This window comes from Excalfactoria chinensis, chromosome 4, assembly GCF_039878825.1.
Source record: "Excalfactoria chinensis isolate bCotChi1 chromosome 4, bCotChi1.hap2, whole genome shotgun sequence".
Taxonomy (NCBI): domain Eukaryota; kingdom Metazoa; phylum Chordata; class Aves; order Galliformes; family Phasianidae; genus Excalfactoria; species Excalfactoria chinensis.
Window position 1 is genome coordinate 39,287,595 of NC_092828.1, and position 27,577 is coordinate 39,315,171.

The following is a 27,577-nucleotide window of genomic DNA, read 5'->3' on the forward strand; positions in this document are numbered from 1 at the left end:
AACAGTCAAGCTCACAGCTGCAGGCAAGATGCCAGTATCCAATCAGGCTAGCACAAGCAGTTAAAATATACATGTGTATGTTCCCCCCTTACCTTCCCCCAGTTGGATAACCCACCAGAAGCATATGCTTTAACTAGATCCAGCTCTGCTGTGGACCAGATCAAGGTAATTAGAATACAGAAAAGAAATTGTCCGTAAGTCCTGCTGCCTCTGTTCGCCTATCTAGCTGAAAATGACCAGTACATTAACTGCAGCCAACACCTCATAAAATAAGACAAATGAAGGCAAATCACTTCTCCACACTGCTACCTCAAGAAGTGTTTTGCCAATACAAACACAATGAAAAGGAATACAACTCCTCTTTCCTAGTTACCCTTATAAATTGCCAAAACATCAAGCAATCCTAAAAAAAGCACCATGATAAAATAGCAAAATCAAAATTCAGTGTCCTTTATTGAAGCTATTTACACATCAGAGCAGTCTGAGTCACGGCAACTTCTGAAAGACACTCAGGATGCTGAACCAGTCCCTTCTGCAATCTAAATGTAACACAGAGCAATGAATGAAGCCATCGCTCCTATAGCAGGTAGGAGACAGTTCATGCAAATTACCTAACTTCAATTTTCATTAACAAGACATTGCTAACTACACATAGCTGTCTGGGTGCTTAGCACTGCCAACAGATTTTGTTTAGCCTTTTGTTTAGCTACAGGACAAGCTTCCCACACATGCTGGAGGAGGAAAGGGAAGACCTTCCTTTGGAGTTCCCCTCTTTTTTCCAGTTGTTCCATCTCCTGCAACACAGCACGTTTACCAAGTGGCATTAAAAATGGAATAAAAGCCTTCCTCTCCTCTTTGCATCCGCCCCCATAAGCCTCCTAGTAGTGATCATTAAATATTCTGTTGTCATGGCTTTTATCCTGCAAGTTCAGCTGGAGACCTGACAGGCCTGGCAAAAGGTCTGATGTACTTTGGTGATCACCAGTAGATCTCAATGCCTTGAAATAAGGCAAATGCCTTGAAGTAAGGCAAATTCAAGACTTGAATGTGTGCATGGTAACTGTTGAGTCACGGCCTGAACATGATTGAGCACCTGCAGAAAGGACCCAGTCAGCTCTGGAAGCACAGGTGAAGGCAATTCAGCTGTGTGACCAGAAGGGGTGAAGCCTGGCTGCACCTCTCTTAGACCTCATTTAAGGACTGACAGCCACAGTGGAAGGATCTCTGGTTGGAGATCCCTCTCTTGTGGAGTTTCCCTTGCAAGCCTAGATCTTCAGAGACAGGTGAGCATTTTTCCTCAGTAACACATTTCCATCATGCTAGTCTTCGTCATTACACCTTCTCCATCACCATCCCATAGTGTTGATCTTTCTGATTGTTACAATGTGCCTCAGAGAAAATGTCCATACTTCTGCCCCTACCAGAAGGAATGACTGCCCATGGATGCCACCCTACCAGGTGTTCAGTGCAGGTGGCCATAAAAAGGGAGCTGAGTGGTCTGCTTAAGTTTAAAATGAATAAAGTGGACAACACTGTGCTTTATCAGAAGAGTTACTTTCCCATTATGTTGCATCTCACCCTTTTCCCATAGTTCTTCTGTGAAAAAACAAAGAATCCAAGATAGAGAAACAGAAAAATCCAAAGAAGCCAGGACACAGTGAGCAAAAGCCTGATGGTTTTCAGGCATGGCGCAAAGAAGCTTCATTTGACATTAGCCCACATATGAACAACACAGCAAGGACAGCAAAGTTCTGATGTCCACACACAACACTGCAAGTCCATTCCTGACTCTGTACTACCAGAAACACTGGCACTGTTAATACTCCTTTCCCTAGGCCACAAGCTGTGACTGCCAGTATTACCAAAGCAGACCCCCTAGGTGCACTGGAGTTCACTGGACACCGTGTTCTGTCAGTCACAGAATCAATACCATCAATGGAACTTCTGTGACAATAGTTAAAGATTTTCTGACACTCTGCATTTTGCTAACTAGTCCTTTATTTTCTTGTTTCAGCTTTAAAATCATTTGCATTTTGCAAATCAAAGGGGAAAAAAGGGTGTTGGGGTATTTAAAATGTTGTCTTTCAGCCCACACCATGTACTAAGCTCTCCTTTCAGGCCAAGAGGCATGCAAACAGCTGCATCTGACTGAGAACAGTTAGGATAGCAGCCTTAAGAAAAGTTCAGCAATAGCACGACTGAGCTGATGCTGCTGATTTCAAAGCTAACAGCAAGGCTAGTGGTGAATCCTTTGGGGAAAAAAAACAGCTGTAAGTAAAGCTTGTGTCTGCTCCTTCAGTGCCTTTCAGTCAAGGAGCTTCTTTCCTCTCCTCTCTAGCTAATGGCTCCTTGCCCTGGCACTTAGGGAATGGGTAGCACTTGCTCAGCTGATCCTCTGAGAAGAGCCAGAGCATCCTTTCCTGACCGCATCCTTTTCCAAGGCAGATTCTAAGTTCATTTTCTTTGCCTCAGACAACAGCTTAATGGTTACCCCCAGTAAGATTAACTCTGGAAAGTGTATTAAGATGGCAAAGGCTATGAGAAAAGCAAAACAAAAGCAAGATCAAAGTAAATCCAAAGTAAGCACACAACCATCCCTTCCCTAAGGGAAGAGGAACCAACCTCACAAAACTAACTGCAGGTAAATCTGAGTGCTATGTAGGATTTTAATTAAATCTTATCTCTTGTTACTTTTAGTTGCTGTACTCATGTCAGTGTGTGCTGGGACCACTGTAAATATTTTCTTGCTATTCTCTTATCCTCAGTGCTATCAGTCTTCAAATCCACCTTTGCAATCTGTGAGAAAGCCAGAGGGCTGAGCAGAACATCTAGCTGGATTCAGGATCAGTGCAGTAGAGCCTGACTCCTTGTCATAATAGAGGTTACAGTGACAAGAAAGCAGTGGATTACTGTCTTCACTCACTTGCCTCAGACACTTAACTGTTCTCTGTTCCTGGAGGAGAGCAGTCTAGCTGCTACAACCTCTGCCATGTATTTGCCTTTGAACATTGGTATCTTTCCTCAGGTCTCTGAAACAACTGTGCAGGGCAGGACGAACCTCAAGGAAGGCATCCTGATGGAGAATCCTCCAACAGATCTTCAAGGAAAACCTAAAAACTGTCCAGTGCTTCCTAACACATCTCACTGCTGTTCCCTCAGCTGTTCCCTAGCAGCTGTAATACCTCTCTGTCTTGCTGTGACAGCACCTCACCTGGGTGCTGTCATGGCACAGATCCATGAGGACATGAATGCATCTGTCCTAGCTCACGCTGCTTAGCTGTTAGACGTCTGTGTTAGCAGAGCTGCTTCTGCAGGTAGGAAGGCAATTACACAAGAGGTAACCAGCCCACCTCAAACCTCAATTGACTCTGCAATCCCAGCTCTCCATAGAGACTGAAAAATAAGCTCAGGAGACCAGGATTAACAGCAGACACAGCCTTTGTTTGGAGGGGTCAATCTGGGCTTTTGCTTTTATAGGTGAGGTCTCACCTTTACTCAGTTATCTTAAACAAAAACAACATTACTCAATTATCTTATAAACAACGAGAAAGCACCTGAAAGCAGCATTGCCCTGGTGACCACATCGAAGTACCACTATCAATAATAGGCCAGCTCCACAAGAAAAGATGTGATCAAGTACATTAGATAACATGCCAATGCATTCCACTCATCTGCAGAAAGTCCCCCCCCTGCCCCTCCCAGTGTCCTCTTCTGACCTTTTGTTCACTTGTTCACTTCAACCTCAAAGGATTCCACTGGAAATCCCCCAGTATTAGGAAAAAGGAGTTGAAATTGACAATTCAGTATTGAAAGCAGTCACATCCCCACTTCATAATCTCAACGTTTATGGCAAAACTCACCCAACCACTCCCCTCGGCATTCACAGAGACTGCAGACTCACCCTCCACCTTCTCTCAACCTGGAAGGTCTCCACTGAAGACAAATGACCCACTGGTGGTGTGGCAACTGCAGACTGTCAAGAGAAATCTGCACCAGGATTGGCTCCATTGAGAAGGATCCCAAACAAATCACAAAGAAATATCGGGATCATACAACAGAAGACACTAAGTCTAAGTTTTCCACTTAGACCTTACAACACCTTGGGGAATGCAGCAGGTGGATACCCAGGACCAGTCTGCTTTTCCAACAGCATGTGAGGGAACTGCTGCTTGAGTGGAAACAAAGCAACTCAAGATGCACAAAGTTAAAGATGGCTGGAGTTGAAGACTGGAACTGAGTAAAAAGATACTCTTAAGTAAGCTGAAGGTACTGAAAAATATGGCCGCTTTAAGGTGCTAAGTGCTTTTAGCTAAGGGAGTACCAACTGGCAAGAGTAAGCAGGGCTCTACAGGGCAAGAACTGCTCCAAGGGATGATCCACATCCTTTTCCATGAAGTACTGTGTGACAATCACAAAACCCGATCTGTCAAACCTCATCAAGAGAGAGTTTTTGACCATACTGTAATTCCAAAGCACTCGTCACCAGCACTTCAAGTGGCAAAGGGCTGGGGGAGAAGAGAGAAAGATGGGAAACATCATCTGAGGTGTACACTCTGCAGTTTGAAGAGACAGCATCCAGAACCCTCTACTTCTATTGTACCGAGGTGTCTTTCTGCTCAGTAAGAACCTATAGAAACAGATAAAAAGGGGATTCTGATTTTAATATTGCTACTGTAAATTGCATCATTCCAATTAGTATTAAAGACTGCAAAATAAAAAGTAAGGATGTAGGTAGGCAGGAGAATTACTGATGCTATATAAAAATTTGTTCAAAGCTTTTCTCTTCCTTTAAAACACACACACACACAAACACACAATACTCTCCTTTATATGTGCAAAAATAATGTTTGATGAAAGACCTCTAGTCCCAATCTAACTCCAAGCTATTGTTATCGAGAAACTTCAGCCTGTCACAGTTTAAAGACAAACTGATCTCTGATACACACATGCAAATGAATAGAGCACAGCACAGCTTCTTTCTTTAGTAGACTCATATCTCACTGTATGGCCTTATTAACTGTCAGGCTTCCAGATGGAATACCAGGATAATGAAAGCCAGTCACTCTGATGTCAAGGCAAAAATCTGTTCTCTTTCCAGCTCCTGTTGTCATAACACCATGAATTATTCCCTCGTGCCTGTACAGCATGCTAAGTTCCGCTCAAGAAATTTGCCAGGCATCATCACATCATCACAGTTTCAAAGATATTATCAGGACAGGAGTTTCAGTCAATCAGTAATGAAAACTGAGAGCGAAGGTGATTTCTCAGGCCAGCTTCAACAAGCATACAGTACAAGGGTTCCATTGTGCAAAGTTCATCAGAAGGACATGAGCTAATTAACTAAGCGGCTTTTTGGAACTCGTTAGTTTAACAATTTTCACTATAAGCAGTCAAGTATTATCTATACTGAAAGCTAAAAACTTTGGAGCACATTTCCAAATTGGATTTGTTAACAGAACAAATCAGCCCCACCAAAACACCTATTTTAGTATACAATACTAGACAAAAACTCTATTATCTGTACGTGTCCACAGACATTTCAGCAGGAGGAACAATTGAGACCATTTGGACTAACGAAATCTAAGAAGCCCACTGCAACATTCACACCCAGTTTTCTGCCACTGTAAGACCCCGTATGTAGTCTAACTAAAAACGTAAAACAGCAGTCTTACCAGTGAAAAAGCTATTTTACAATTATTCTCTCCTTGTGTGTGGCTACATACATTAAAGGGAAAGTATTTTGGAGAAAAAAATAAAGGCAGCTGTATGTTACAACACTGAAAAACACTGCAAAACACACTGCACTTTTTTTTTTGTTGTTCCACTGAAGTACTTTCTGTATGTTAAAGCAGGTACTAGAGGGGAATTTTTTCATTGCTCTATTGCATAAACTCCGTGCATTCAATATCATGGGGCTTTTTGTCTTAACACTCATTTCTTCCCTTTGTGTGGATTTCTCAAATACTGAAGTGGAAGCTAACATACTTATTTAGTATCTGGAAATAACAGTAGCATAAATTGCATGCCAGGTGAGGAAGAAAGGAAAGAAGGACTGGAGAAAAATAGTTATGCCACATTCAATTAACCTGAACTCATTTTTTTCTACAATTATGTTGCTTTGTCACTTTATGGAAGAGCTCCACTTTCAGAAGACTACAACCAGGTATTACTTGAAGGACTAGAGTTTTTCCTCAGCTGGTCAGCATATACTATCTAACCCAAATAATTTCCTAGAGTAACTCTCATCCATATTCAGAATAATCACAAAACTAGAGAGTGTTTAGAGATGGGGGGGGAGAAGGGGGAAGGACAGCAGGGAGCAGGGAGGAAAGATTTTCCAAAATAAATGGTTGTGCTTTGAAAATAACCCACTTTATAAAGCAGGACCATTTTCTGAAATTTGTGGAGACCTCTTTCAGACCAGGTTTCAGAGAGCTCACAAAGAATCACTATACCCCTCCATGCTTAAGCTTTAAGTAAGGATGAGAACACACAAAGTCCATATGATAATACCATAAACATTACTCTAAGAAATTAGTCAAATTTTTTGGAGAGTGGTAAGAAAGAGTTCAGTATACACAGCAAGGCCAGTTTTAACCTTATTATGCATCTATGCTTTGAAGCTGCTCTTCCGCACTTACCTTTTAGCATGGCTGTATTTCAGAAGCACCACAAAAGGTGAGGCAACATGTTCTATTACAGCAGCTGCTGTAGCGGGCACACATCCCCTTCAATGCCCTTGCTCTACCCCATCCCGTCTGTGGATATAAGCCCTGCTGTGCTGCACGGCCTGAGCTACTGTGCCATAAAACCTCTACTGAAACCCCTGAAGAGCCTCTTTTCAGAAGGAAGCATATCAGACACATCAAGATCAGGATGTCATCTGTTCCCTTCTCACAGACATCAGCAGGATGCCAGGCAACTTCCATACACGGTGATACTTGCTTCACACCTTGTGAGAATTTAGCAATGGCTGATGATGTGAAAGATCTGTCACAGGACTCTTATTTCTAAGCGACTCACCTTGCTCACTTCTTCTTCGCATCTCTGGTACAACTATTTTTTCCTCAAGACCCAACTCCTAACCAAACACATCACCAAGTGAAATCCAAATCTGAAGCTTACCTGATCTTTCTCAGGCTTGTCAGAGATGTCATTCAGACTGGTAGAAGTCAGATTTCTGTGAGTCATGGCTGGACTGCCTGTAAGAACAATGCCAATACCAATTAAAGCATCTATTTAAATCCAGTCAGAAGAACACAGAGGCTCAGGCTACAGCAACACCCTTCCTTGCACGCGGGACGTTGATGTGGGCAATTTAAGACCCTGATAGGCTGCTTTCTGTAACTTCACGTGGCACATGGGATAGAAAGATTCTAAACCTTGTTCATCTCTGACCCAAAGCATTCCCACAGCTCACAGGACTGCAAAAAATATCTAAGGACTTCTCCTAGTTCCTCTCCGGGTTGGCAAGGAAGCAAAGTAGCAACTGGCTGCTGAAAGAGGCAACTGGGTCACCCGTCCCTTACAGAGAAGCGGGACACCCCTGGAGCCTTCTTGCTGCCAACCTCTTGCCATAGCTATCCTACAGAGATGTTATCTGCCTGCATTCCTCTGCACCCAATACTTCAGGTAACAGGGAAGAAGGTTGGCTGGTCTTGGTCTTTTGAAACAGCAGATAACAAAATTCTACTTTTCTACAACTAGCCACATTAACTAAATTCATGAACTTTAAGGGTTTTACTGTTTGAAACAGTATGTGTGTCAAGTCAGTAGGCAAAAAAGTCTCCAGTTCCAGACACCAGATGCTCCAGAGAGAAAGAGAAGTACCAGAGACCAAGAGCTAAGGCCTTTAAGATCTATTTCTCTCTCAAACACCAACTGCTCCTCTAAGCCTGACATGATGGCATTCAAGCACTGCTTACTCTCTTTCGGACTACTTTTCCTACTTAATCTTATGTTCTCAAAGAGTAGCAGAATATACAAAAACTGTTCTAAAGGACTTGAAAAAAAGCCTAGAAATAGCCATAATCACAAAAGAAGAAAAATCATAAAATAGCAAAGAAACTTCTGCGATGGATACAACATCCAACACTCAGCAATCAGCAAGCTCTATAATAATTGTCCTGAAATTTTTCCCAGAAACCAGAAGCGTAGCACATCACACTATTTCTGATCATGAGCATAACCAGAAAGACAGAAAACACTCAGAAAGAAATGGCACTGAGACACTTCCCAAATTCTGAGATATCTCTAGGCTAGTGTATATTTTGAGACAGTGTTGATTAAACTTACGGTTTGATATTTATAACAAAATGAAAGTTTTGTTCAAATTTTCAGCATTCAACTCCCACAGAAAGATGAGCTTGGTAACATATATGAATATCAAGAAATAGCTAATAAATAATAATAACTAATAAATAAAAGGAGTAGTACGAAAAGGATCCCTTTCCCCTACTCACCTTCCCGCCCCCTAAGCTAGGTTTTCCTTACAATGTATTCCATGTATACAGAGACAGATTTATGATACTTCTCATGAGCCACTCTGAATCACAGTATACCCGCTGTGCATTATTGCCACATCCAAGAATGACAACACAGTAAGAACAAATAACAGGTGTATCCTATAAAAGGAAGATAATTTTTCATTTTCAAGTTGTTACTGCCTGCCAGGTTTAAGACCCCACCTATATCTACAAAGTTCTTACAGATATGTTTATTCATAGTGTGAGAAATGCCACTTGAAGGATTGGTTTAAGCTACATACATTAGTACCAATTCTCCTAATTAATAGCAGGCCAAACTTAGAAATATTTACAGCACCCAACTGACTGTTTGATATGAATCTGTACATAGGAGATAAGCACGTATGTAAAACAGGAAAGAAGTGATCAAACTTATTTACTTATACTGTATCTCTTACATGAAATAGATGTTACTTTGTGTTTCTAAAAAGGTCTACATAACACTTTCTGAGATGTGGATATTTAATAAATAATAAAAGATGGATTCATTTTTGTATATTTTTTAAAAGCAGGTTCCTGGAAACCTGAATCCCATTACTAAAATCCAAGGCTCCTTTTTCTTACATGGTGTGACTAATTGTCTTTGAAATGTTGCACAGATACTGCCAACTCTGGGAAATCTTTGACAAATCTATAAATACAGTGTTAAATTAAAATGAAAGTCTGAAGCTCTATATAGAAATGCACATGGCTGTTTGGCAAATCTGAGCCAATACAATCAATTAAAAAGACAGGGAAGTACTTTCTTTAAAATGTGAAGATGGTTCATACTGGTAATTGGTTTCATGCACATCAGTGACTCAAAGCCAAGTCCCCATGGTTCACTTTAGTGCTGGCAAGTGATAGAAAATAAATAAAAAAGTATTCAGCAGAGTTAAACAGATCTGGAGAAGTTCAGAGACCCACGGAGATGGGCAGATCCCACACTGCCCACCTGCACAAACCAGTTCATGAGAGCTGTTCCTCTGCTGTAGCCAAAGAGAGAGCAGTGCAGAGACTCATTTCCTCTTCTTCCAATCCTACCATGACACCTTTGAGTCTTGGCTAATGCCTCCAGCTGAGAAGGAACTAAGTATGGCTTCCAAAATGCTCTGAAGAAGTGCAGAAAATGCAGATGATTTTATTTCTATAGGGTTGTTTAATATGATTTAAATACAATTTATTCAGAAGAGCTGCACTACGTTATTGTAGAGAAAGACGTGCTGAAGCACTCTTCATTTCCTTGGGGACCAAAGACACTTAGGCAGTTCTACAGATTTCAGGGCCCACGCCTGAAGTGGATTAAAATAAGAGTCCCCAGCTTTCATAGCTGTAGTCCAGAAAATTACCAGCATGTAACCTCAGTTTTACTTGACATCTGGGACTGAACATTTGTTATAAGATCATTACCTTTCTTGCTAATGACTATCACCTCTCTCTGCTTCTCAAGGGCCGATTACTTTTTCTCTCAGTTTCCCAATGTGACCAACATAACCACATCAACCTACAGCAGCTCTTCTCGGAGAATCCTTTTCCTGAGGTTTCCCATTTTTTATTCCGGATCCAGACAAGCCAACATGCCAAAAAACTTGCATTTTTTCCACTTGTGACTACTGACTGAATAAAGATGCTACATTTCCGTATAAGTATGGCCTTGTAAATACTCTTAAACCATCACTGCTACAGCAGCATTAACCTCTGCAAGGCCAAACAAGGACAAGGGAATGGAACCCAGAAGTGAGGGCACCAGATAAAGTTCTGTACAAAAAGCATGGACCACTGGGGCTGAAGGGTCTCATGACACTTATTTTGCCACATCCTCAGGCTGAAAAGCATCCCCCTCCCACCCAAAAATCCTTAGCTGACAATTCAACACTGCTCTGCAGTTTCCTCTAAAGAAACTTCTTGTTTTACTTCTTACTTCAGTCAGTGACAGATTGGAAACTTCAACCATCTTTGCTGACCTAAGAAACTTGACTATGCCACAGCACGCATTTAGAAGTTTGCCTCCAAATCCCTGCATTTAACCTGACTGCCAAGTAAAGCCACTGTACGAAACAAATGGTGCTACAAATGCAAGATGTGTCACGTGCAAACTTGTACCAAAAGCCATTTGGCTTTGCGGACATCATTGTTCAAATCAGTACAGCCTAGATCTCCTAACTCATGTTTCTAATGACTGCACAACTGAAACTTGAAGTCAGAAAGTATGTATAATTTTTATTTTTTTATTATTATTTTTTTAATGTTGTGTAATGAGCTGCTCATAAGAGCAAACTCAAATATTTGGAGATGACCATAACAGGGAAACATGTGGAAGGCCTAGCAATGTCACTTGTGAGAAAGGCAGGAAAGAGGGGTTACTAAGTACTTGGGTGGACAGCTTCTTTGAGTGGGAAAAAATAAGGGAGCAGAAAAAAACAACAAGCCTATCATAAGTCAACAGATTCTCAGTGCCATGAACAAAACAGTAACGTAAAAGGTTTCTGTTGCTGAGACTTCAGCACATGATGTTCACCCTAACACTGTTTGCAAACTAAGGGTGATTCAGGCCTCAATTATATTGCCATCTCTTTGGCAAAGGCAACATGCATCTCTCCTTGGCTATGCTCAGTAAAGTATTGGTGCAAAAAGTAAGGCAATTAATCCAAACCCCTCTGTTTTACTGCCTCATTCTACTGACAGGCTTGGTAGCCATCTTTCACAGTCAATATCCAGAAATTCAGAAAATATTTAAGTTTCTTGCATTTATTTTATTGCATTGATGGAAAAAATCATGAAATCCTCTTAAAAGCCAAAGGATGTTTCAACACATGAATGAAATTTTGCTAGATGGGTTACAAGAGAGACTACTGCCTGAAAGGGAATGCAGACTGACTGTAGATGGAGGAAAAAACAAACAAAGCAAAAGAGTGGAAAAAAGAGCAGGGTGTGGTGGGGGTAAATGGACAGCCAGTGCAGCAGCCATTCCATTCTCTCAAGAATGGAATTCCATTTTCTCCCCCGTTCATGCAGCAGTGCACATTCAGGCACCAGCTGGTGCCAGTCACCCATCCTTCCTTTCTTCTGGAAGCCCCCCAGCCCGCTCCCCAAATCCCAGTCTCTGACTTACTGAGCCATCCCACGCTGGGGCTGCGCTGCACTTGGATTTCATCATCCAGCGTGCGTGTCGCTAGGCAGGGCACAGAGCTCTCGAGTGGACTGCGTGCTTTTGTGGTGCAAGCAGGAGACAGAGGCAGCAGCAGAGGGGAGGAAGAGAGCAAAGTTGAAAAGTCAAAGGAAAAAAAAAAAAGAAAAGAAACGCTCAAGCAATTGCACAAAAAAGCGAGTTAGGAGACAGTGTTTGAACATTTGCAGTTACATAAAAGTGCACCTTTCTGTATAGTTTGGTGACAAAGGAAGCAAGCCTACTTAGTTGGAGCACAAAACGTCCCACGCTGGCCAGGTCTGCAGCCAATCTTTCATTCTTTGTATCTAAAATTAAGGCATCTCAGAAGCAGATTTCAAACAAATGATGAAGGCAGCTGAGATTTGAGCTGTGCTGAGCAGTCCCAGGAAGCAAAGCAGTTAGAAAAATGGCAAACACACAATGCTTTTTTTTGGGGGGGACGGAGGGGGAGAAAGTTGTTTCCCTGTAGGAGCCAACTTTGAGCACCCTGACTGCATCCATTCCCTGATATACATCACTTAGGGCTTGGAAACGCATACTATATTCCATACTGCTTCAAATAATGCAAATGGATAAACACATCACGGGTGGTTTTTTTCCAAGCATCCCAGGAGAATATCTCATTTCTGGCTTAATCGCTCTTGTCTTGTGCTCCTTATTCAGTTAACACTGTATCTTTCAGCTCACTGGATGTGGATGCGGTTTCTATGAAAAACACTCAACTGAATAAGGCTGAACTCTAATACAGAATTTAAAAAATCATAGGGGAAGCTTTTAGTTGTTGCTAGCTGTCATTCTCTCAGTACAGCAGCCAATGCACTATAGAAGGTAGAAGTGCTATTTCAGCTGTTACCAAAATTCTCTGTCAGCACAGCAAAAACAAAAAACATCTGTTAGGACATTCACATGGTGACGGGGAGCATGCCATTATTTAAGAGGGTTACATATTCACACGTAAACACGTTACAGCTTTCTACAGCCTCTACCAGCTTGCCTTCAGTACAATTTGCTGCTCTTCAGTACTTTTGCTGAAGGCTCACACAGGTGTTAAGTTATACAAAATGCTGGCAGGCAGGAAACTTTTATGCAAAACCATGGAAATTATGCACTGCATAGCAAATATTCTCAACATGGCACTGGCAAATGATTAAGAGACAGTCCTCAGGCACCTGCATAAGGAACGGTGAGCATCGTTCTCATTTTATACAGTGGCAAACCAATGGCAGATCTGCATTACAACTCAAAGGAGTGCCAGTTGGGCAAAGGCTGCTGGATAGCCTCTAGCATATGCACTATTTACTGCAGTGGCTCACTTCAAATGCTGCATCCTGTGCCAGGAAAGGACACAACTGGATTAACACAGAAACTCTCAGAAAGACTGGTTAACAAAACACAACATACAAAAACTCTGCAAGAGTTCGATTGGAACGTATCTAAAGGCCCTCAACAAACATATCAGACATCTCAGCTCTCTGCCAATAGAAAGAAATGAAAAGGGCGCTGTCTTTGTATGGTAGCTTTTAGTAATTGCTTAGTACAGCTTTGTCTGCTCGGCTTTTTGATAATCATCTTTTTCCTGTTGAGTGGACAGCAAAGAAGTGCTTTGATTTATCCTCTTCCACCAAGCGTCAAACAAGAAATTATCATCTTTTGCACAATTTCTTTCTCAAGAGCAAAAGGCTTGCTGAGAAAACATCCTCCCACAAACACAAGCACCAGTAAAAGGTAAGAAGCCATCTTTATGACACAGTTATGAATAAAAAACACTCACTGCACACCTTTGCAACCCTAAAGCTCAATGTTTCTGCCAATCTGATTGCTCTGTGGGCTGCCATCAAAAAGAGCAGTGAAGCAAAAGCAGCAGGAGCAGGACGACTGCTTGCTGCAGGGCCACGGTCAGCCTGGCTGCAGCTCTCCAATGCACAGGAGCAGCTGAACCAGTCAGCACCAGGCACCACAATGAGAGGAGGAAAGCGTCTGCACTGTGGGCTGTTCAGGTTCCACAAGTAGCTCGCAGAGCTGCCGCAGGCTCCTAAGTGTGCTGTCAGAGCCCAGCACCTAGGCCTGAGACCCAGAGACAGAAGCGAGAGCACCACAATGCTTTTTATAAAGAAATCCACAATGCTCACTACAATATCATAAGACCATAGAATGTCTTGGGTTGGAAGGGACCTTAAAGATCAGCCATAGGCAAGGTTGCCTACAAATACGGCCTATATATATGTGTGTGTATGTGTGTATAAAGCAAATTCAAAAGTTTTAACTGTGAATTATCTATATAAATACCAAAATAGATTCTAAGAAGTTTACCATGAAGAAAATTTTCAAGCCTTTAAGATTTTGTCACTTTATCATTCTGACAAAAATGAGATACGTGCACCAAAGTGTTTTTGAAGACCAGCGACCCAGGGTGTATGTTCAGATACAAAAGCCCTTAAAAAAGTCTGTCACTGTTTAATTCGGGCTTTAAGTTTAACTTGAAAAAATATTAGGGAAAATCATTGTCAGAATCCCTGCTAATGACATCATGTCAAAGTGCTTCCTAAATGCATGTTTTTCAAAGTAACTCGGTGTAATTAGATACCTGTCATAAGTTCCAAAAGAATCGTGATTGTCCACTAAAAGCAGTAAGCTGCATAACATTTTTATATATAACGTACCACAGGCTCTAGTTAAGCTTCAGTGGCTGTTTCATTAACAACCTTTAACATACACAAACTAAATTAGCAGGACACCTTGTAATTTACATCATGGTGTTTTATGGTAGGTCTAAAGATGAGAAGTTAGCCTTTTTATCAACATAAGTAAATGTCAGTTGAGCAGAACACCAAGCTGCTTTTTAAATATACCAGCCCATAAACCTACTGTATGGAGTCTGGAATTAAGCACTGCACAAGTTCTGTGTCCTGAAAGACCATCATTCTCATTAACCTGGATGCAGCATGAATATTGTATGTATGTTTTACTGACACTGGAACAATAAGGTAGAAACTGAAAGGAAATATCTACCTGGAATGAAACTCCAGTGAAATTTATGAGTGCTTGGGGCTGATAGTCCTTTTATTATTGTTATTAGCTACGCTGAAAGGCAGCTGCGCTCCTGTCAGACTCATTAAATTTTCATATGTGCAAAGGACGAATTCTGCCTTCAGAATTACACGGGAGATGCTCATTGAACGTCAGGGAGCATGGTATAACTCCAGCATGTGCTTCACTGAGTTATTTTTTCATTAAAGCGTAAATAATAAATAACAGCAGCAACTATTCATTAAGTAATTCCTTTCATATTCAAGTCTCTCCCTCCTTAAAAGTACTTAATTGTCATGAAACATAATGCCTTATTATATTCTAACTACATGTAAATACTCCAGGTAGGAAAGAAAGGCAAAACAAAAGGAAAGAAGTAGCCAAAGGTCAGCCAGTAGGCCAAGCAAGGAAAGCATTTCTTAAGGATCGATCTCTTCAAATACAAACGAGAAATTAATGGAACCTAAGACACCTACTATCTGAGTAAAGGATGCGCATGGCCATGAAGAATAAGCAGGGGCTAGAGTGAGAACTTAGATGAGTGCTCTTTACCAATGTCCATCTCCCAGGAGAAGTAGGATATTATTTACTTTTAAATCAGCACTGAATGTCTAACTCTGTATGGTAAAGAGTCAGGATTTATCATCCAAGACACTGTGTATGTGTAAGGGAAACTGTTGATCACAGCCTGAACCTCTGATTAACCACTTGAGGCAAGCAATGAGTCAGCTGCGGGAGCACAGGTGAAGGTAATTCAGCTGTGCTACCAGAATGGGTAGCAGATCTCATTTAAGGGCTGACTACCACTAAGGCAGGATCTTTTTCCCTGGAGGTTGCTCCTGCGTGGAGTTTATAACGAGCCTTTGACATTGGTGAGCGTTTTCCATTTATCATATTATCTTTCTATCACAATTTAACCTCTGTTTACCTGTCAACTGTACAGTATGATTTACCCTCAAACATTGTAAATAAGTTTTAATTTCTCTTTACACCCTGAGGTTTTGATGGCTCCTCAGTGAGTGACTTTAGCTGCAGAAAGGAAAAGTCCAACATTCACCAGCTGCTGAAAAACAAGGAGGCTGTTAGAAGCATATAGCTCAGCAAAGATAGAAACAAGACGGAGGTGGAAGGTGGATGCACACTGTAAACAGAGCAAGTCTTAATCCCTTCAGTTAAATTCCTGGCATGCCTGAAAGAGACACTAATCACAGCAATACCATGTAGTCAATCCTAAAGGTTTCTTTATATGTCTACACCCTAGGAATTCCTTAAGTACTCAGAATAAAACAGTAAATGTGTTTACTTGTTTAACCACAAGATAGAGTCTATCATTGCCCAAACACAGGCACTCCTGATATCCAAGAGTTTGTCTTTCAGCTTTCCTTGCAATTTGAAAGCCATCAGGCCTGACTGTGGCATTGTAAACATACCACAAGCAGGCACAAAAACAGGTCTCCATGCCACCATGACCATGAGTGCCAAAATGCCTATGCTTAAGCAGGTGATTTGCAGTTGGAGCTGAGAACTGAGTGCATTTCAGAGTGTAGTTTTTAAACAGAAGTCAGAAGCCTCCCACGCAAACAGTGGGGAAATTATTGGAAGGACAGAAGGGAGACAGCAGAAAGCCCCAGAATGCATGATGGAAGAATACAGTTTCTTGAGGCAAACTGAAAACAAACGTGAGTCAGACACTGAGTGCACAGACGACTGAGGCATTCTCCAAGGATCTGAAATGCCTGGTCTGAAAAATAAGCAGAAGGAGCAACAGTCTGACGCACAGTCCTGATCTTTGCTCCACTGGACTCCTGAAAGGTTATTCACCAAAAAGCTGCACACTTTGGACATTCCCTCAATTCATGTTACTGTGCTTTTTTTTTTTTTTTTTTTTTCATTCATTCAATCATCAAGACACTGGCATGTGATAAGATGCATTATCAAGAGCAATAAATATTCTTTACGTGAACATACACACCTGTAGCAAAAGCAAAGGACAAGGAAAAGTAGGAAATATTAATAAAGTAAGGTAATTAGTTAGGGAGAAATATTAGAGCAAGCTTTAGAATCAGAACACAGAAAACTTAGAGGCCTTGAAGACAGCAAGATGAGTATCAGCTTGCTCTTTTTTCTGAGTGTTTTAAAATAGCAATTTTCAGACAAGTTTTCATACTGCAAAATGAGACAGTTTGCAGAACTCCAAGACATGAAAATTTTTTGACATTACCACTAATGTGACTGCAAATCTCAGTGTCTGAGTAAGTACAGAGCCACTGCCAAGGCCTCCATAGCTGTCTGTATCCACACACACACACTTACACAGACAACAATACATACACAGCACTACACATGAAGTAATTTTTAAAGGAGAAACAGAGACCCATACATGACATACACCACAAAACAATTTTGGGTTGAACAAAGCAAAATGGAAATGAGCTTTACCCACACTGGACAATGATTGTATGGCAATAAAATGCAAGCTAGATTTTATTCTCGCATAATTTTTGATTAAGAGTGTCATTGACACAATCTATTAAAAAAACAAACAAACAACAGAACACACGCAGAAGCTTCATCTCTGCACAAGCATTTCAGATGATTAGCCTTTTGGGTTCAGGCACATGTAGAGTTTGTTGTAAATCTCTCTTTCCTAACGCTGATCCTACACCACCTCCTACATACCTGTTGCATCCTGCTGCCTGCCTGCCACCTCTCTTCCTCTCCCTTTTCGTCCAGTGAAGATAGGGTTAGAGCAATGTGCCACGGCAAAAGCAGCCTTCAGAGCCCAACACTGATGTGTCATCAGTGTGGGTCTTGCTACGCTAATTGTGCGTTAGAAAAGCATTGTCATGGCAACAAGGTTAGTTTCTGGCAGGCAGGGTTGGTGGGTTGCTTTAAAACGGAAGGCTATAGCCAGTTAGCCTCTGCATTACCATTATCGGGGTTGGTAAACATCCTACTTGCACTGGAGACGGTCTTTCCAATGTCTGCCAGAGAGCGCAGGTTGGACTTCTTGGTCTGGTGCCGGTGCTTCCTGAGCAGCGTGTAGGTGACTTTGTCCTTCATGTCTGGCTTCAAGAGCCCTGTCTCAATCTGATTGTCGACAATCATTTCTGTTGCACAGAATAGGATGAGAGAGGAGAAAGAAAAATGAATCCCAAAGCCCAGAACTTGGCTACATGAAATGAGAGGAGAGGGAGAGAATGTTCACCATCCTGTTTTTAATTCTTTCTTCCCCGTCTCAAAGCTACCACCAGATATCACCACTTTATTTCTAATGGGAATATGAACATTTTTTGAAACATAAGCAGAATCTCCATGGAGGAAAACCCATCAGCCACCAACACATACCTTTTCCACCAAAATCCCTTTCTTTTATTTTTCAAGCCACTAAGCAGGTTGCCAAACAACCCTTCACAAGACAAGATTGCCCTCAGCTCAGAGAGAGGACTGCCCCTACCCCAAAAATAGCATGGCAAAAATTCTACCAGCTTCAGCAAGGCCTGAGTTACCTCATAGGCCCCTGCTAAAACCTAATCTATCTACGGGAAAAAGTCCCGGAGATGAGTCACTAATTAAATCTTTCACTCTTAGAATTGAAGTGAAATGACAGCAACTACAGATGGCACAACCTGCTCCTGTTTTCAGAGGACATGTTATAGACCTTCGTCTTTAGCCTTTAACCATCATCAATCTGCAACTCACTGCTTGCTTTCCATCAGTTCTTTCCTCTCTTTTCCTTTCTCCCATATTTGAGGGGTAAAGTTAGCCTAACTTATTTAAAAAAACAAACAAACAAACAAAAAAAAAACTATTTTGCAATAAATTTCACATTAAGTTGTTCCCTTTATTACTTCAGTTAACATGTTATCCCCCAGGGGAAAGTGGCAGCTCTTATTTGTCTACTAGTAACTTTTATTTGTGCTAATAATAAAAGTTATGGGAAAGTGGAGGCAGAACACTCACCACACTTGCTAACTCAGTGAGGCAGAAAGTCATCTTCTATACGCTGCCCAAGAATTAATGCCTCTTCAAATCACTAGAGAAAAAAGCCTCAGACTTCCATTCCAACTCAGAAAAGAACGATTATATACACGTACACAAAAACTTTATTTCTGTTAAGCGCTGTTTTCTGCAAGCTTTTGTTCATATTTTTTGTTAGTGATCTTTGGAATGCTTCCTTCAGAACAACATGCCTTTCTTCATCAAGTTTATCCTTCTCCATCTGGTAAGTATTTATTCTTTTTTGTGCTTCTGATATAACACAAGTTATAACAACAGAGCTCTGTGCGTTTTACTTTCCTGCCTGTCACTAGTAGGAATCAACAAAGTTATCATGATTAAATAATTCTGGAAACCAAGTCGGCAGGCTCCCTAGAGATCCCTCTGCACCTGAGTAAGGATTTGGATCCATAGCAGCATAAGTATAGCAGCATACACAGAACAGTAGTACAGCAACAGCAGCCACTAATTTGTGATTTAGTCTCCCAGAAATTACATTTAATCTGGGAGATGAAAAAGGTTATTCAAGGTGACATCTCAAAGTCACTTCAACCAGAATAATTTATTTTTTAAAACTTTGCAGTGTCACACACTGGGGTACACAGACAAAAATACAAGAAGACAATGCCATCTCAAGCAGCTACAAAAATAAGAAGCTCTAAATTCTGTAGGTAACATCTAATTCCAACTCCTACAAACTAATCCAACACTTGTCACTTGATAATTCTATCTTACACCAGGAAAATACTGAGCCTGAGTCCTGACGTTAAGATTCAAAGCATTAAGTTCTGCAGCATTTTTATTTCATTTTGCACTTCTACACCTCTTCACATAATGCCTTCCAAATTCAGGATACTGTTTAAATGTACCTCCACTGGATGACTCGCTTCTCAGATTTATTTTCATATGACTTTCCACACGTCACTGGGAACATGGTATAGCTCTCAGCAATGTCACTAAGCATCATCCTGGGCCACAGCTATTTTGACTGCAAAAAAACCTGCTACCCCATTCAGCAGAGGGAAGCATAAACTGTGACCCTGTGACAGAAGATCACTTTTATTTTAAACCTGCTTCTAGCAGCCCAGCCTGCAAGTTCATCTGAAAACAGTCCATGATCTGACCACAAGCCCTAAATTGCAGCTGTTCTGCCCAAATTACAACACTTGATGGGCATCCCTATTTTGAGCAAGGTAGCCTTTTAAATGCTACATTTTCAGTAGTAAACATAAATTAAGTCAGTGTACGCCTTTCCTTTCAAAGGCACGTGGTAAATTTAGGATATCTACCTCAGTATCCAAATGATTCTATTTAAAAACAAAAGATAATTCAAAGCAAGCATAATTATTGCTGAAGCAGATCCTTTCACTCTTCTACCTGAAATAAGAATGCTTTTCCTATATTGCCTATCCTTCTCCGAGTACTTTCTAGGTTTCTCCTAGGAGGATTATTTCTTTGTTTTCCTCCTTTAATTGAAAAGTAGTCATGCAGTGAAAATGGATGGGCTGCCTCAAACTCCTACCCCTAATAAGTGGGGAAAAAGTCTGGGGTTCTTCTAACACTGTTATTTCACACTTTATTCCAGGAAGTCTTCGGCAATAATAAATTCCTGAGTATTGCAGTGAAAACAAAGAAGCAAAAACAGCGATGCTCAGTTTCTTTCTTTCAAAGGAAACCACTACAAAGACTGATTGTAAGCTGAAGGAAATTGTTTAGGGCAAGAGCCAAGGAAGCTTACTTACCCACCACCTGAGGAAGAGAAGTGGCCTCCATATCCAGCATTATCGAGCCTTTCTCTATACACGTCCTTAACTCAAACAAGCTGTGTAGGGATAATGTGGCCACGTGAGGTTTACTCCATCGTTCCCCACCTTGTTCTACCTTCTCCTCAAACTTTATCCACCTACAGAGAAATGAGACTGCGTTAAAGTTGTTGCACCCTGTGCGCCTATCTAAAAGAAGCAAGACAGACAAAACATCACAATATACCAATGAGTTCAAGCATACACATTTTCCCACGCATCTCTAAGACCTCAAGTCCACAATCAATTTGCAAAGGCTTAATGAATTGGTATGTGTTAGTTGAGTAGTGATAATGCTTGTAAACTACTGCAAAGGAGAAGTAAAACACGTTATCTTTAATAGCTTTCACCAAGACTTAAGCTAACACCGTTTACCTCACGTTTGCTCCAGGTCAAGAATACAGAGGTAGTTTCAACAACTCTGCTGGCACCTCCTTCCCTCCCCAGGCCACACGCCCAGCACCTAACCCAATCATGTTCAACTCACAGACAACCATGATCTAACCCAATACATTGCATCATGTCAAGTAAAGCTCTAACCCTGCTTAGCAGCTCCAGGTAATTAAATGGACGCTTAGTAACTGCTCTGAAGTAGCCAGGAGTGCTGGAGAAGATGGGTGAAAAAAAAAATAATAATAAAAAAATAAAAATCAGCATTTCTAGAAATAGGGTGACTTGCATTTCAGTATTCAAATCTACACAATACAATCTGAAAAAATCCTCTCCTGTTTAAGGAACTGAGTAAGGTCAGAGCAGGAAAAGTGTGAGGAAACCACAGAGAACGCTAAGGCAGAAAAATCAGGAAACAGATCTCAGATTTTACATTTCTCTACTTTCAACTGCCCTTAATCCCTACCATAGCTCCCCTGGATAAGACTCAAGTCATCTTTAAGCATACGAGCAGAGGAAAAGCATCAAGGCTTTGCCAAAGACCCAGTAGACCAGCCACCAGTCTGGAGCACTGAACAGTACCAACAGCAGTAGGCTGGGACAAGGTAAAGAGCAGGGGAGAAAAGCACATCCCAAGGGATCTGAAGATGCTCTGGAAAGGACAAGTGAACCACCAATGGTAAAGACAGAAATTAAGTGTTTAGTTGCTTCCCTCTATTTGATCTCCGCTGTTTAATCATTTAACAAAGTGGGTCTGAAAAAAAACAAACCAGAAAGTTCATCTCTCTAGCTGAAGATTCACACAAAGGTTAAATAGGTTAAATGCTGCTCTGTACAAAACACTCTTTACACCCCTAAGCCCATGTCATGACTGTGGGCAAGCAGGAGCTCTAGGCCAGGGATTGTGCCCCAAGCTCCGTGGCAGGGGCAGTCAGGCAGAGCGCGTCCCGCTGCTGCCAGCAAGGTGCTGGCACAGAAGGTCATCTGGGGACTGCACACACACAGATCTGTGGGACAAAGAGAGGGACATTACAACTCTAGCCTATCTAAAAAAGGCAAGAGAGATGCCAGTGGCCTCTTCCCTTATTGAAGCACCTGGCTACAGCTTCACTGTGAGCACAGAGCGCAGGAGAAAGGAAAGTGCTTCAGTGCAACTCAATTGCAAAGCAGAAGGTGCTCTAATCCTGTCCTGAGATACTATTTTAATATATTTGGCTAAATGAAAATTCCACAGACTAATACAAGGGGATAATTAAGGAAAAAAAAACATACACTTAAGGGTATGGCAGTTTGCAAAGTGGTTCAAAAGAATATTATTAACACCAAGTGAAATTATACTTAATCCTGAAAAATGTATTATTTGAGGATTAATCAATCATGCTTTTCAACTGCAATAATCTCTTTTGAGACTTTGTTTTTAAAAAGACGCATTTTAACCTAAGCAATGAGATAGAATTTAATCTCTTAGAAATAAGGTTCTATTCTGTCCACAGCACTTGAGTGTTTGCTAGGAGAGCAAAGGGATTTGGGCATCTGCTGATCTGTGGAGTTCGGAGGTTTTGTGCTGTATGTGTTTGCATAGTTGTCTGGGTAGATCGAGTCAAGTGCAGTGAGATGTTCTTTACCCTGCAACAACTAAGGCTGCAAATTACAAAGGGTTTGTACCTTTGGTGAAAGTGTGTAATTCACAATTATCAACACTTGCTTTCTGTGTACTTTTCTCATTATAACACAAAACTTCAAACCTGTTGGACCTGTCACCTGCTAGATTTAGCAGAGTCTCAGTTTCACTGACAGTTGCTCAGCTCTTCTAACATGTTACGGAGCATGGAATAACTGTTTCCCTCATTCTCAAGTCTCCTCTGAAGTCCTGATACACACACATGCAAGTACTCAGGCAATGCTTTACACATGTCCCCCCCCGCACACAACAAATTTTATCTTTGGTTTGTTTTTATTATTATTCCGCACAACACACTTCACCTAACTAAATACTCCAGTTTACCAAAGAGCATGAGTTTACAAGCAAGTGGGCACCTTCAGTTTGAACTGAACCAACCAGGTGTGCTATTTCATTCACAGATAAATATGTGCCAAACCTGAAATAAAGACAGCCCAAGCCACTTCCCAGGATCCAAAGGTGCCACTCTGAAGGCAAATGTGGCTTTGAGGACACTGAACAATGTGGTTACTCCTCATTACACCACCAAGAGAAATGAAAGATTCATTCCCGCTGCAATATTTTCCTAACTAACCTACCAGAAGATACATTGCTACTGCACAATGATCATCAACTATCCACCTCCCTTCTCTTTGACTGAGATTTGAGGATACACCAAGAATACCTGTTAACATTTAGAAAATAAGCCTAAACATGCTGAGACATACATTCAGTATTTTGCATAGCGTACATCTATGTTATGGCAAGAATCGTTCTCTTGCACCGGGTCACAGAAGCATCATTAAAAAACTAGGACAAAGCAGGTCACTATGTGCTAGCTATCAGAAATAAACAACCAAAAGACCATACATGAGACAAATATTATTATTTTTTAAACATGTCCTTCTGCAGAAAAGCTCACACATACCCAGAAAGTTGCATGGGAAGTGGGTGAACACTGGAAGAAAGTGCTGGACTTTTAGGGTGGAGGAGAGCAGAAAGGACAAAAGAGACAGCCGTAGAGTTAAGGTTTCCAATTGTATGCATTTAGGATTATACAGCTCAGAACAGAGCTTCCTGAGTGCTGAAGGCAAAGCTGTCTGCACCCCAATGGTAACATGCTGTTTCAGGGCAAAAGCAAGAAAAAATTCTAGTGACCACATTAGAGAAAAACTACAATGTAACAAATAACATCCATGTTGAATTATGACTCTTGGACCTTAGAAATGAAACTGCTGACTCCAGCAAAGTTGGTACCGTGGACTTCTGAAATCTGGAACATATTGGCCATCACCAGCTCCAAAGGGCAAAGATTTGAGAGAAAAATCTGCCATCGGTGCACTTGGCTGCCTCCAGAGTAACCTCTTACTTATATCTGCTAACCAGTATTCGGGACCCATCTTTCCTATTTTTAAGGCTCTAAAAAGGATTGCATAAAAGGTCTAATAATATTAGAATAGGAGAAGAGGTGAAGGATGTAAACGTACTGCTTGAGAGAGCTTATGTAAAGAAACAGACCATAATTAAAGATTTAAAATGCCTATCCACCAGCTCACCTATCTTTCATTCCTTTTCACTGTCATCTCACAATCTTCCTCCCATCTCCCTGCCTTGTAGAACGACAGTCCCCACCATGGTGCACTCATCTTGATTCCCACACGTACTGAATTGGGCCTCAAAACAGATGGTGGCATCCAGATATTTCAATACTTTCCCTTTTAATAGTTTGCACTGCATCTTTTAGCTATTGGTAAAATCCAACATACACACATTGGTGCAAGAACTTGTAATCAGTTCACTTGATGTGGATGGATAAGCACCAAAAAAAGCCCAACAGAGAATACCTAGTGACCCAAACCTTCAGGTTACCTTTAACAGCAATAAACTTTCCTTTTTACTGATCTATTTTTAATGCATTTAACACAGGGCTATCTACACCAAGGATGTTCTTTCAAAATGTTTCTTTATTGTGAACCATGGCTAGATACCATAGCTAACAGGCAAGAGGACCATGAAAAGGAATAGCACATCCTTAAGCCCTGGCCATGGGCTGACCTTACCAGAAATGCGTGCAGGGATGAACTGTAGCCTCTTTACACCAAGGCTGGAGCACAGATGGCTAAACTCATGTGAATAAAGAATGAAAACAACAAAAGACCTTTCCTGGAAGCACCTTTTAACCAGTACTTTGAAGGTCCCTCAAAGAAATTTTCCAAGACATATACTGGTTGTTTTTCTGCTGACCAAAATGCCTCTAGAAGGGATAGCACCACTTGCTAAACTCTGCTGATGCAAACACTTCTCTCCTGACAGTTTCCACCATAGTTCAAGTCAGACCCAACAGCTCCAGTGAGCTGCAGAGCAGGCAGCTCCTGTACCTGCTGAAGCAGAGATAGCCAGCTCCAGCTGGTATGTCCTGCAGCAGAGCCACAAATTAGCTTTCAGCAGGTTTGGTTTTGCAAGATTAAGTCATTTCAGGAAGATACAGAAAAATCCTGAACAATCATGCACCATGCAAGATCACCATCAAGAAACTAACACATCAGGGAAGATAGACAAGGTTAGGAAGTACACTGTGCTTGAACATGGCATCTCCTCTTCAAGTATGTAATATACACACATACTGTTAGAAAGAATTGTATATACAGCTTCAATCAGCACTTCTACTGAAGATGTATGAAAACACAAAATCTGAAAGCATTTCCAGAGAAGGAAAAAAAACCCTCTCTCCAGACACCTGATGGTAAAAGAGCATCAACACATCCCTCTCTAAGTTCCTTGGAATCTAGAAGCGGATGTCTTTCAAGACATGTATTTTGTAGTCCGTCATGCAGGACATAGCATATCTTTCTCCTGAAGGCTAATATTTGTGAATTCCAGGAAAACAGAGCTCCCAGTATTAACATGGAAAAGAAGAAACCAAATACAGCATTCAGTACGAAGAAGAACATTGAAGTCTGAAGAGCAGAACAGCCTTAAAACGAACTGTCACCAAAAACCCTTCTTAAAGATCTGCACGGGGGTGGGTTGTACACATGACAGAATGTAAGCACTGAACAAACAATAAGAGGCAAGAAAAGCAATAAAGGGAGAAAAGGATGACCAATAAGAATGGAGTTGAAGGGTAAAAGGTGAAAAGTCTTTAAATAGGCTCTGCAAGTGACAGAGAAGTAAAAATAAAGATAAGGGGGTAAAGGAGTAGGTGGTGGAGCAGTTCATCAGGTAAAGATTAAGGTAGCCAAACAAGATGGACCTCTGAAGGCAGCAGGGGCCCTAAAGACTGGAAGGTGGTAAAAGGGCTTAGGAGAGCCACAAAAAGGGAAATGAAAAGCCCAGAACTAAGAGGGGGATTGAGAATAGGAAAGGTAAAGCCCTGGGCTTCTCACCAGCTAGTTAAGAACCCTCTTCTAGGGAAAGGTTTCAGGCCTTGACAGCATCTGAAGTTAAAAGCTTACCTTTCAAGGCAAGACCAAGAAAAATATTTTCACTGTAGAAAAAAAGAAATCAACATCACAAGGCTAGAAGAGATAAACAGCAGCCTTTAGATCCTGAATCCTATCCAATGGCTCCTTCTGCATTACTCAGAAATAAGCTATAGATAACTTGTGTCAAATACAGCATAAAAAACCATACCAGCCCTAAACCAGCAGTGCTGAAGAAACAAGAAGAGAACTTGGTCAAAAACCTTGAAGAGGGCAATTCAAACCAGCACTTAATACACATCCTGAATGATTTCCTCAGTAAAAAAAAAATAAAATAATAATAATAATAATAAATCTTCAGGATCTTTCACCTATTTTAAATAAGTTTTCATCACTATGGGAGTACAAATGTTCCAACTTGTGCTGTGTGGTGGAGCCAGTCTCAAATCTACTTTTGAGTAACTGAATTAAAAGTGTCTAATACATCTACAGATGTTTCATCCTTGCCCTAATATTGCCACTGTTTGCAAAGCACTAGGTAAGTCCATATGGATTTTAACTCTCCATATACAACCCACTCAAATAAGTCTGGCACTCCAATTTTTCTAGACTTGGTTTTAAATTCACATATAATCAAATCCTTGAATTTGCTCGTTTATCCAAGAAAGGTAATTTCACCCATAAAGGCTCATTCCTGTGGATTTCCCAAGCCATCCTGCAGCATGGACATTGCCACCAGTGAGGAATTCCTAAAGAGGAATTTTCCATGACGTTTTTGAGGTAAAGGAAAACCAACCCACCTTGCAGTCTCCTTCCATTCCATTTCTTGTCCATCAACGGCCAGAAGCTCATCCAGCTCTGTGAAAAGCTGCGGGGGTGCTGGGCTGTCATCTTCTTCTCCCAGAATGAAGCGAACACGTTCAGCAGCAGGGGAGACTGCAGAGGTGAAAATACTGCGGTTAACAGCCTGAGAGATGACCAGGGACGTGCGGCTCCTCTCCTTCCCCTTCTCCCCAAAGCCATTCAGTTGTTTCTCCAAGCCGTCTTTTCCGTTTGACATCCTACTCGTGGACAGAGGGGTGTGAACGAGGGTCTGTGTATCACCCTCTCTTCCCTTCCTTGCCTCTCACTTACTTAAAACTTCACGCTGGGAGTAAAGTTCAGGAAAACTTGCCTCTTTCTACAGTCCTTAACTATGTTACAGCAATTTGCAGCCCTTGTAAAAAAAGAGCTATCAAGCTCAAAACCAATATGCTCTATGGTGCATGCCCAAGGACCTTTAGTACTCTGATCAGCTGAGATCCTTAGCCCCCTTTTTTATATGACGTAAAACCAGTTTCAGCCAAACTGTTTTGGGGCTTATTGTGGCAGCATCCCATAGCTGGCTTTCCCCTCCCTGCCAGCCCAGCTCATTCTCTCATTGGCCTGCAAGGCAAGCCATAACCTTCCCAGACCTATTGCTAGAAAACACAGGAATATTTAACAGAAAGTTTGTCTCATATATACATGAAGAATGTGACTAAATGCATTTAGTCAGGCACCAATGAACTGAAAAAAAACAACTGTACCACTGGGAACAGAGTTGCCCATTTAGGCAAAAGGAA

At 41.3% G+C, this 27,577-nt stretch overlaps 1 protein-coding gene across 3 annotated transcripts in view; it reads right to left on the reverse strand.

Moving 5' to 3' along the window:
• Nucleotides 1–27,577, reverse strand: part of SLC4A4 (solute carrier family 4 member 4) — a 179,200-nt gene that overhangs the window by 70,233 nt on the left and 81,390 nt on the right. Inside the window, exons 4-7 of one of the 3 annotated variants that reach the window (XM_072336289.1) lie at nucleotides 26,774–26,909; nucleotides 20,442–20,602; nucleotides 17,658–17,810; nucleotides 7,126–7,202 (exon numbers count right to left, since the gene is read on the reverse strand). In XM_072336289.1, the coding sequence (XP_072192390.1) occupies nucleotides 7,126–7,202; nucleotides 17,658–17,810; nucleotides 20,442–20,602; nucleotides 26,774–26,909 (527 nt within the window). Of the gene's footprint in view, nucleotides 1–7,125; nucleotides 7,203–17,630; nucleotides 17,811–20,441; nucleotides 20,603–25,937; nucleotides 26,016–26,773; nucleotides 26,910–27,577 lie in introns of those variants that run through there. The other 2 variants (XM_072336288.1, XM_072336290.1) reach the window with 2 other exon arrangements.